General features: G+C 38.3%; 1 protein-coding gene across 1 annotated transcript in view; it reads right to left on the reverse strand.

Moving 5' to 3' along the window:
- LOC104303252 (uncharacterized) overlaps positions 1 to 12196 on the reverse strand; it is a 35316-nt gene that overhangs the window by 19371 nt on the left and 3749 nt on the right. Inside the window, exons 2-4 of the mRNA XM_054177764.1 lie at positions 9148 to 11622; positions 5521 to 5703; positions 672 to 839 (exon numbers count right to left, since the gene is read on the reverse strand). Coding sequence (XP_054033739.1) covers positions 672 to 839; positions 5521 to 5703; positions 9148 to 11622 — 2826 coding nt within the window. The remainder of the gene's footprint in view (positions 1 to 671; positions 840 to 5520; positions 5704 to 9147; positions 11623 to 12196) is intronic.

Here is a 12196-nt window from a genome sequence, read left to right on the forward strand (position 1 = left end):
TGGTCCGTCTACGCCACCCGAGGCACATAAGGAGATTCCAGTTTGTTCCTCTGTATTCCAAGTTCTGATAGTTCTAGACTGTTACTCTACTGTTTATTAGCTTTCTGCCATGTGTAATCAACCTGTTATCGACCGGGCAAATGAACCTGAATAAAACTGGCTTGAGAAAACAATTTTTAATATTTAATAAATAATATTAATATTTTACCATATTTCCAGCTGATAAATTTATATAAACTACAATGGATAGCAAACTTCATTATTTTCTTTCTGGATCTACTATGTTTTAAAGTTAAATGGAAAACTCATTTTATGAACTTACTTTATAAACTTCAAGTCCATAAATAACTATGATTTTGCTGTGCTTGAAAAAGTTATAAAATTACATTGCTTCTACCCTTATAATGCAGAAAGAGGTGAGGTTTAATTATGATCCTTTACCACTATCAGTTTTGTTAAATAAATTTTTGACATTTTGCAAGGCAGTAGCTAAAGAAGAATTACTTTCTTACAACTTTTAGTAACCTTTTAACTTCTTGGGTTGCTCTATTTCCTGTCTTCAGCATGCACATCCTGCATTTTCTCCAAAATGTCAATCACTGGAATCCTCAGAATGCTCAAAATAAATATCGGTTTATGACATTTCTTACCTGTTGCTTTAGCCAACTTACTTGCCACTGGTCTCGGCCTTTTGCTGAGACATCTAGGGCTGTTACCTGGAGAGATATCATCTCCTCTGAAAACCCAGGCAGCAGAATGGAAGTTTTCTGTATAAAAACCTCTGTCCTCATTTTCAGAATGTAGTCCTGGATCTAGTGACCGAGCATCCTCTGAATTTACTGTCATGAGGATAAAACAAGTAAAAAGCAATGCCAACAGAGAAAATGCATTAAAAATCACAGAGCTCAGCTAGTCAGCATGGAAGAAGGGCCACAAGCTCAATGTCTATACTTATTTCTGCAATTATTTTGCTGTAAAGATGACCAAATATAAGATCACAATATCAGATGCTATTGCATATTGCACTTAAATGTCAAGTGAAGTCTTAATGTAAAAGGTCAAAACAGAAGCTGCATCTCCTAAAGACAAGTCTGGCTGTAGCCAATTGTTCAGCTTTCTTATGTGGCCCATTTGATTGGGAAGCCAAGCAAGTTTTCTAGAAAATTAGTGAGTTCAGTGCATATGGGACGACAAAAGAGAAGCTGACAAGTAACCGGCATGACTTAGGTAATGGTGACCATATTTGCTATTTGCTTAACCTCAGGTCTTCCAGATGTATGTATTAAGTCTTATTATAAAAGAGATAAGGAAATAATAGGGCACTTTTTTTTTCCTTTTTTTTTTTTTTTTTAAGGTTTATTTATTTATTTATTATATAAATTCTGGCTTATTGAATATTGCTATGACTTCACATGTGTCATCATAAGCATTATCAGATTCATATTAATTTTACATTCACAGTGTTTCACAATGAATCCACTGGGTCAAACAACATCACCCAGATTGACACAAAGATGGCTCTAATTCTCCGCCAAGGGAAAAAGTGGGAAAAAGCAGCAATGTTCAGGCTTGCAAGGACATATGACAGAAGGCAGCTGGCTGTGTAACAGTCTATAAGCAGAAGTACAACTGTGGAGAAAAAGGCTATGCAACAGTATGGTAACTTCCCAAGAAGACTGGGAGCTGGAACTTCAAAGCTGTATGGAGAAAGGTATATAAAAGTATAGTCCATCAGCAACTGTCCTAACAGATAGACTTTAAAAATGCTGTAGCATAGATTGTTTGAGAGAAAAAAAATCATGTTCCTTTCAGTACAAAATGCCTGGTATAATGCAGATGGATTTAATGCACTTGGAGAAAGGAACTGCTGTTTTGTTTATACTGTGTTTGCTGTGGCAATTATGCAGAACAATTTCCAGCTTCAAAACACAGAAATAGAAAAATTAACATTTATTTAGTTTTGCTCAGTGCGTTGCTTTCTGAATACTTCTAAATGGCAGTCTTTTCCCACTTTGATAATTTATTTAACTATGTCTATGTAGACAAATACTTCACATCCACTGGCTTTCTCTCTTATGCATGAAGTATGAGATAGCATGATTAACTATACAAAAAGCTATTTGTAAATAAACAAAATAAAATAAATAAATACTATTAGGCTGATGTTTAAAGTACATCTTAGCTTGCCATCATGAATTCATAAATTAAGAAACATAGACTATCACCAACAAATGCACTATAGCAGCCTTCTGCCAGTTTAATAATTTCCAATTATACTAGAGCTTAAAACATGACAAATAGGTAGAACTATAGGAATGAATGCTGCTGTAAATGCTGCTCCCTGCTGTGAGGAAGGACAGGAGAACCAGGTGAATTAAAAAAACAAACCCCATGGGCTGAGATAAGCAGAATTTCACAGAACAATAGACAGAAGAAATAGTAGAATATCAATAATACTAATGAAAGAACATATGATGTAAGTAATATAAAGTGCAACACTCACAGCCTGTGTGCCTTTCTCTGTTCCTGCTGCTGGACTAGAAAAACCCTGCTTACTGGCTGTTGATCACCCCTCTCCTTATATGGTGGTCATGAGGTTAACAGGTATCAACTATCCCACTGGCTGGTTTGGTTGGCTAGTCTGGGTTTGGCCGCTCCATGCTTGTTGTGAAAATTACCTCTACCCTACTCAATCCCAGGATGACAATACTATTCACAATTATTACATAGTAGGATTTGTGGTAGAGTTGTCTACTCACTTACCTGTTATGGAGACCACCTCAAGTTCATGCCATGAGCTTTGTCTCAAGGAAAGCAATTCTAATTCTAACTCTAACTCATTTCTAACTCTGACTTTTTTTGTTGTTGTTTGTTTGTTTGCTTATTCTGAGTGTTTTTGTTTGGTTGTTGGGTGGAGGGTTTTTTGCTTAATTGTTTTTGTGTGTGTCTGCTTTATTTTTTTGTTTGTTTTAGCATTTTCTCTGTGAAATTAGTGTGCGTGATTTATGATCCAGGTTTACAATCAAGAGACATTACTGTTGAAATCAGTAAAGAGTTTCTTGCTTTCAGCATTACTGTTGAAATCAATTAGCAGTCTCTACAGGTTTGACATTGTAACTCTCTAATCTCCTTGCTGTAGACTTGACTGTGTCTTAGACACAAAGAATGGAAGCTGCTAGTAATATTGCCTTTTATCATTTCCACTTGAAGTTTCAGTCATCCCTACTGTTAACAGGCACTAAAAACTCAGTTAGCTGACTGTAGGTGGTTAATACAATATTAGATGCTGTCATGGATTGAACTGAACATGCAGCTGTTACCAGAATAGAATAGAATAGAATAGACCAGGTTGGAAGAGACCTTCAAGATCATCGTCCAACCTATCATTCAGCACCACCTAATCAACTAAACCATGCAACCAAGCACCCTATCAAGTCTCCTCCTGAAGACCTCCAGTGACGGTGACTCCACCACCTCCTCGGGCAGCCCATTCCAATGGGCAATCACTCTCTATGTGTAGAATGTCTTCCTAACCTCCAGCCTAAACCTCCCCTGGCGCAGCTTGAGACTGCATCCTCTTGTTCTGGTGCTGGTTGCCTGGGAGGAGAGACCAACCTCTGCCAGTCTACAACCTCGCTTAAGGTAGTTGTAGAGAGCAATAAAGTCACCCCTGAGTCTCCTCTTCTCCAGGCTAAGCAACCCCAGCTCCCTCAGTCTTTCCTCGTAGGGCTTGTGTTCCAAGCCCCTCACCAACGTTGTTGCCCTTCTCTGGACATGCTCCAGCAAGTCAACATCCTTCCTAAACTGAGGGGCCCAGAACTGGACACAGTACTTGAGGTGCAGCCTAACCAGTGCAGTGTACAGGGGCACAATGACCTCCCTGCTCCTGCTGGACACAGTGTTCCTGATGCAGGCCAGGATGCCATTGGCCCTCTTGGCTGCCTGGGCACACTGCAGGCTCATGTTCAGCCTACCATCAACCAGCACCCCCAGGTCCCTCTCCACCTGGCCACTCTCCAGCCACTCTGACCCCAGCCTGTAGCACTGCATGGGGTTGTCATGGCCAGTGTGCAGAACCTGGCACTTGGATGTGTTAAATCTCATGCCGTTGGATTCTGCCCATCTGTCCAGCCTGTCGAGGTCCCTCTGCAAATCCTCTTTACCCTCCAGCAGATCAACTCCTGCCTCCAGCTTGGTGTCATCATACCATGACACAGTCATGCCAGCTTCAAAAATTGAAAGTGTATTTCCCTGTGCTTCTTCTGCAAATAGGCTAAGCTAAGGTAAACATGTATTGTACTATTAGATTAATTAAATTATTAGCTAAGGTAGTTATACAACGTGCTTATCATGTCTTATGTTATATTAAACACTTAACTCCTTACTGCAGTCCTGAGTTGTACGTGTTACTCTTCCCCTCACTTTTGTGTTGGGGGAGCAGGCAGTTTAGCCATTGCACTAAACCATTACAGATGCTTTATGGTATCTCGCTTGTTGTTCATTTACTACTTCAAAAAGGCACAGTTCCACAGTAGGTCACATATCTCAGGACCCTATTGGCATCCCAGTGGCAACTGGCATCTACATTTACATAGAGAATTGAGGTCTTGCTGATGTAGGACTTACTTTATCAGTAGAGGGGTAGAACATATTTACAGTTTATCTTGGTTTGTACATTCCCTGAAATATTAACGGCTGTCAGTCTCCTATAGGTTTGTATTTAACTTTCTTCTTAAAAAAAACCAAAAAGTTTGCACCTACAAATAAAACTTCCTTCACTAAGAGTAGCCATTATAGTACACAATATTTCCACAGTGAAATGCACACTTTTTCATCTGTAAAAAATGCTTCTTACGTCACTGAAACAGGAGGAAAATGCAGTGTGAAGTAAGAAGTACCACATAAGTTTTCTCCTAGACTGTACAATCCTTGCCTGAATATTCCATCTGCATGAAATGCAAGTTATTTAAGCATGTAATCTTTAAAATTCCTTCCTATGTGATTTAAGGCTCAAACGTATGGCAAGATTACAGATTCCTTATTGAGACAATTATGGAACTGTTTCAGTATCTGGTGGAAAAGTGAAGGTAATCTAAGAAACAAGCCTGAAGATAAAAGGTGGAATTAGTGGTTATCTTAGTGAGGGAAGAACTCCCAGATCACCATGGTTTTCACATAAGCAAAATAGGCATCAGAATTATGTATTTTATTATACCTTCCAATCTGTTGCTGTAAGTGATTACCTGCTTGTCTGCATTTACAGCTTGTCTTAACATTAATTGCATATGGAGTAGGATGGTGAATCAACTTTTTTTCAGTCAGATTGCTCACTTGGTTATATGAAGGAAAGAGGATACTAACATCCATAGTGACAACTGAATAAAAGAAGCTTGATCATGACAATGACTAAAACAGTCACTCAGATAACAAAATGAAGATCAATTTCTTTAGTTGAAAACCCTGTCAGAGTGCCAGTCACATGTAGGAGAAAGAATACAATTGTAAGGTTAAAGTACTCACTTGATCCTTCAGTGATTGTGCTATTTATGGAGCTTCCTCCAGCTGAACTGCATTTTTTGCTGTCTTTGAACTGTTTTCGTCTTCTGGCCCACTGGTCTATTGCTTCTTCCTGGGAACTATCACTTGCTCTGGTGTCTTTCATCAAAGGCAGTTTTCTGGTTTTGTTCATTTCTGATTTCAACTCTATAACCAGACATTGCTTATGAGGAATGCATAAGATAACCTAAGAAATTTTAATGTTTAAAATATCAACGTTCTAAATTCAAGAACAAATGAATCAGACATAGCAAGGAAAATGCCAAATAACACTGAAAATATTGATGAAGTATATATTTTAGACTAATTGAGGTCTTCATGCAGATAAAAGTATGTGTGATTACCTTGTGGTAGTTGTACCTGTAGTTAAGTACCTACATAGCCATTTTATGCCACCATTTTTATGCAAAAAATTGAAAATTACTAATGGATTTTATTCACAAATATTCATACAGTTTGAAGTCATAAATATATGTGCTATTTAAAGATTAAAAATCTCCCATGACACATACAGATAAAAGGAGGATATAGCTCTCCACTTTAAGTTTATTATAGGTAAGGTAGTATAAATTTATTTGTTGCATTACTATTTCAGCTAAAACAACAACTAGAAAACAGACTTCATGTCAGAGCCCATTCTGAAAATGCAACTGTGCCCCCTGTCAATGACAGACAGGCACACCGTGATCCCAGTCTCAACAGGCTTCCTACAAGATTGCCTAAGTACTCTCTTGGCTCTCTTGGCTTCATTTAAATCTCCATCACAAACTTGTGAGCTACTTTTCCAGGGCAGCTGACTGAGAGTCAGGAAACAGATTTCTGGGCCCCATTCTCTTCAGTATCTTTATTCGTGATCTGGATGAGGGGATTGAATCAGTCATCAGCCAAGTTGGGAGCAGGTGTTGATTGGTTAGAGGGTTGAAGGGCTCTGCAGAGGCAACTTGATTGGCTGGACAGATGGGAAGAGTCCAACATGATGACATTTAACAAGTCCAACTGCCGGGTGCTGCACTTTGGCCACGGCAACCCCATGCAGCACTATAAGTTGGGGTCAGAGTGGCTAAAGAGCAGCCAAACAGAAAGGGATCTGGGGGTACTGATTGACAACTGGCTGAACATGAGCCAGCAGTGTGCCTACGTGGCCAAAAAGGACATTGGCAACCTGGCCTGCATCAAGAATAGCGTGGCCAGCAGAAGCAGGGAAGTCATTTTGCCCCTATACTCTGCACTGGTTAGGCCACACCTTGAGTACTGTGTCCAGTTCTGGGCCCCTCAATTTAAGAAAAACATTGAGATTCTTGAATGTGTCCAGAGAAGGGCAACGAGCCTGGTGAGAGGCCTCGAGCATAAGCCCTATGAGGAGAGGCTGAGTGAGCTGGGATTGTTTAGCCTGGAGGAGAGGAGGCTCAGGGGAGACCTTATTGCTCTCTACACCTACCTGAAGGGTGATTGTACCCAGGAGGGGGTTGATCTCTTCTCCCAAGCAACCAGTACCAGAACAAGAGGACACAGTCTCAAGCTGCACCAGGGGAACTTTAGACTCAAAGTGAGGAGAAAGTTCTTCACTGAGAGAGTTGTTAGCCATTGGAATGGGCTGCCCAGGGAGGTGGTGGAGCCACCATCCCTGGAGGTGTTCAAGAGGGGATTGGATGTGGCACTTGGTGCCATGGTTTAGTAGTCATGAGGTGTTGGGTGACAGGTTGGACTTGATGATCTTCGAGATCTTTTCCACCCTTCTTTATTCTATGATTCTATTCTATGTTATTTAGTACTGGCCTTTGCCTGAGTCCTTGCCCATCTGACAATAATTCAGTTCCCAAAACATCAACAGATTTCTAGATTGCCTGGACTTCTCTGTTTTATCCTGTTCACAACATTTTCTTCTATTTTCTTCTTTTTTTTCCCCAGACACTCTCATGCATTTCCTTTCCAGCATCACTGAATTACCAAGCACAAGAAGTCCTACACTGCTTGTTATACCCAGTGTCTTCACTAAATAGGTTGGTATTTCCACATTACAAGTGGACTTAGACTCATATTAACAACTTTAACATCTTTAAATGCTTACACTTCCTTCTGGATGTACACATTTCTCATTTAAGTTAGGACATCCACAGTATTGCTAAGAAAAACAGAAATGGAAAATCAAAATAGAACCATAGATCAGAAGAGTGTAAAAGTTACAGATCAAGTGAGGTGATAGGTAAGAGAAAGAACACCCACATGTAGTTCTTAGCAAAAGGCAAAAGGGAACAGGAGAGAATAAACGTAAAATGCAAGAAACAGCTACACCTCTAATGTGCTATGTGCATAACCACTGAGGTCTAACGTATGAGAAGTCAAGTTTTTGAGTGTGCATACCTTCTTCAGTGTCCTCTTTCTATACTTTGTTTGAAAGAGATCTTCATTTAATTAATTTTCTGTTTATTTTAGAATTTTAGACATTAATCTACATAGTAATGCCTGCCTATATAGTACATATATATAGCATATGTAGTTCAGATATTTTTGAAATTTCCATTACAAGTAGCAAACAAGGCAACCTTGAAGGACATCAATATTTGCTACAGATACTGTGAAATAAGAAGATGATGAAAACTTTCTGATGCATTTTACTAAGATTCTTGAAGAAAATTTTCCATGATAAGAAAATATGTGATTTTCAACACTAGCTTCCAAACTGCTGCAGACATTATCTTCTGGGGAGCACAATGTGAGTTATATCTGCATATAGCTTGAAAAATATCTAAAAATTAAAATTAAAATGGAAGTGTTTAGAACGATATCTTAAAGCCACACGGACACATGTGGTAACAAAACATGTTAAAAAACTTATATGTTAGTGTGCAATATGTGACAACAAAACATGTTAAAAAGCTTATATTGTAGTGCGCAGTGTCCCAACAGGGCTTAACATTTTTGTGATTCACAATACTATTTAAAATGACTGGGATTGTTATGGGTGTATGTATTCCAGAAAGGGAGACAAGACATCTTGTAAAAGATTACCTATTAAAAATTAATTACTTTTTTCATGTGCAGCTTTCGTAACTACATAAAGAGGAGAAAAGAGGAGAAAAGGTTAAATCATCCACTATAGTCATTCCAAGACACTTGGCCAGAGTACTGAGATGTGCTTAGAATTCAGCAATTTCTTAGATCATGCGGATCCCAAATACAAATTTATGCAGTTTTAGACACTGACTAGAGATCTGAGTTCATGCTACAATGCAACTGCAAAAAATACCCCAAAACACAAACTACCTTTCTGTTTTGGTGCTTCCTTCTCTCACTAAATGCATAGAATGGGTTGACTGTTTAACATAGGAAACTAAATTCTTGAGGAAACCTGCATTAATTTTTGTTGCTGTTGTTGCTGGTTTTTTTAAGATACTTGGCTCAACAAGATGAGCTCCAGGATTCTCAACACCAGAAGTGCATCTTATAACCAAATGGCCAAGCATACCAATATAATATTTTTGTAACTTTATAACATACATTACCAAAAGACATGTCACCAACACATGTCAGCACTAAATCACCTGTACAAAATGTAAGTGGTATTAACTTATATTAACTTATAACACCTACCTTTCTGGCTAATCTGTTTTACTGACAGTGTGAGGATATCTGCATTCTGATGAAAATCTTCTCTCATTTCAATCTTTTTCTCAATTTCATCAGAGTTGGATTTGGCTATCTGAGACAGTTGACGTGCTCCAGGCTCTGTCCTTAGGATATCAATTAACTGTTTACTACAAAAGTCTTCTGGTCTTCCCTTAGCATTAGAGTATTCTGTGGAGTTGTCTTTCTTTTCTGTATGTGCTGAAGAGGTAGAAAATATGTCAGCCTGTGTAGAATCATTATGGCAATCAGAATCAGCAAGGATATTCCCAGGTATGTCTTGTATCTCAGAAAAGCTTTCTAGTTCAGTATTTATATCATGCTCTTTGGGGTCTAATAGCAAGGATGACAGCAATGATTTTTCTTGTAAACTACAGGGAAGTTTAGGCTCTTTTCTTACTGCAAAGCAGAAAGAATCAGGCATTGATTTTGTGTCACCTTGGATGAGTCTTCGTTCTAATTCTCCAGTTATCACAGTTAATACTGATCCCCTCCTCTTGGCTATCTCAGGCTCTGCAGGAGGTGGCTGAACATTTTGCTGTAAAGCTAAAAGCAGGTTTGGGGTGCTTTCTGTATATGTATAATTAGTATTTTCCTTGTCATTAATAAATTGACCTGAAGAGCTTCTAGAACATGGAGAGACTTGAACCAGTTGAACTTCATTTTGTGATTCAATATGCTTTTCTAGGTGGTTGTACTCTGATATCCTTTCATCTAAAGCTTCTTCAGTAATTTCAGAGTCTTTCTGCCATGTGGCTAGGTTTCTCAGAGGCTCTTCATGCCTATTTTCTTTTTTCTCATTTATAATACCACTGGAATGAAAATTGTCTATTAGTGTTTCTTCAGTTTCTTCCCTTTGCCCCAAATACGCTGCATAGTCATTCAGTAAACAAGCATCATCTAGACTTTCCTCAGGGTCACATGGATAAATGGTAATATTATGATCAAATGATGTGAAAGCACACTGATATGAAGACTTAAGATTTCTTAAACTTCTCAGTGAGGAGGTCAAGTCAGGATACTTACAAAGTTCTGTATAGATGGCATGAACATGTGAGTTCCTGTTGTATATATCTCCTGTTTTGGTTTCCTTAGGCAATACTTTTAAGGATGGCAATGAATAAAAGCCAGAATCCCTTCTAGGGTGAACTGGTGATGGTACATCAAGGGTAGTATCTGGGAAAGACTTTCTTCTTGCTGGCTTTTGTCCTGTGTCTTTGCATTTGTCATGGTTATTTCCTACTTGACCTAATACATTCTTACTGATACACTCCTTCCCAGTGTTTGGGTTATTCAAGCTGTTACTAGCTACAAGACAATTCGTATTATTTATTTTTGAGAAAAGTATTTTATCTTTTGAAAAATCTCCCTTTTCATTGGTGTGGTCTTCATAGTCCTTTTTGTTATATTTACAGAAATAATTTTCTTCCCCCCAGATTTCCAAGGCTGTAGAGATGTTGTCAGATTCCCTGCTGTCATTAACAGGGTATGAAGATACCCCCTCTGTGATTGTATCCAAATGCATTTCATCACAGTCAGCAAATTCTTTAGGTGGAGGGAGAAGTGTACATCCAGCTGGGAATGTACAGTCTACTTTTTCATGAAAGCTAAAAGATGAGTTACAATCTATATTGCAAGGTGTCTCTGTCACAGAATAATCTGTTTCACTCCAATACATACCTTCATGTTCCTTGCTGCAGGTTTCATTCTGTGGCTGTTCAACAGGTTTGATGTTAACTTTTAGATTTTTCTTTCTGCAGGTGTATTCGACTTTAATTTCTTTTGCTTCAATGTTCATTTTCAGAGAGGCATTTTTGGTGATGGCATTTTGACTTTTATGTTTAGAGAATGCCTTATATTTTCCGCTGTGTTCTACTGAATGGACAGTTGAAGAACACTGGTACTCTGAACATTTTGAGCACTGGCTTTTCTGGTATTTTCTTTCATGACATTTGTTGTTCTTTGAACTTTTCCTTTTTTCAGCTATAATATTTGTTCCAGAATCAAACAAAGAAACATTCTTAATTTCCACTTTCACATTAAAGGAACCACATTTCACTTCTGCAGTAATTTTTCCTGTAGTCAAGGTAATGGACTCTACAGAATCTGGCTTGCCCCAGAGTGTGATTTTTCCTGTGGATGAGCCCTCTGCTTCACCAAAAGTTACTGTAGCTAGGATTTCATCTTGCTGAGGAGAGAACATTGGAGGAGAGGGGTAATTATTTTCCTTCTTTCCTTTTTCATCACTGTCTAGTATGTTATCAAGGTCTTTATCTTCATATGCATTTGAGCTGCTCTGATTCTTCTTTTCATGACCTTTTACATCTTCTTCAGTACCCTTTGCATCCAGTGGCTCGGTGAAGAGTGATGGAGCCTCATCTGCTTTACTTTCAAGGCTTCCTACATTCTGCTTGCATTTGCAAATGGGTAAAAACTGTTCATCTAATTTAAGGGGGAAAAAAGAAAAAAAATTCCTCAATGTTTTTCCCCACATGATTTGGTAAGCAGTAACACAAATGCATGCTTCCTTTGAAACAGTCCTAAGCTAAAATGACTATTTTACCTTTAAGAAGTAGTGTATTTTCCACAATACTATGTTTTCATTTCAATAGTAACTTCTTTTGTGTAAATTATCTGATAAGTAATGTGAAGTCAGATAAACATGGTAGGCTATGTTAACTCACTCTTATTGAAGGAAATTAACAAATACTTTTTTTTCTCTCAGAAAGTTTTATAGTTGTCATGCCATAAGCTGTTCTCTTTGCATGTAGAAAGAGTCACCTTTTTTACATTATTCTTCTCAATATTTACTTCATTCCTGTGAACACACTGGGACAATAAATAACCCATTACATGTTTCAGCTTGGGATAAAATACATGGAACTTGATTTTGGTAACCCTTTCACAGATGAGCAAACAATGGGATTAATGAATATTGTCACAATCATACAGCTTATCAGTGGCATGCTGCCAGGCCTGCTTGAAGCAGAAGAAAATACTGTTTCCAGGCTATCAG

Source organism: Dryobates pubescens, chromosome Z (assembly GCF_014839835.1).
Source record: "Dryobates pubescens isolate bDryPub1 chromosome Z, bDryPub1.pri, whole genome shotgun sequence".
In the NCBI taxonomy this organism is placed as follows: domain Eukaryota; kingdom Metazoa; phylum Chordata; class Aves; order Piciformes; family Picidae; genus Dryobates; species Dryobates pubescens.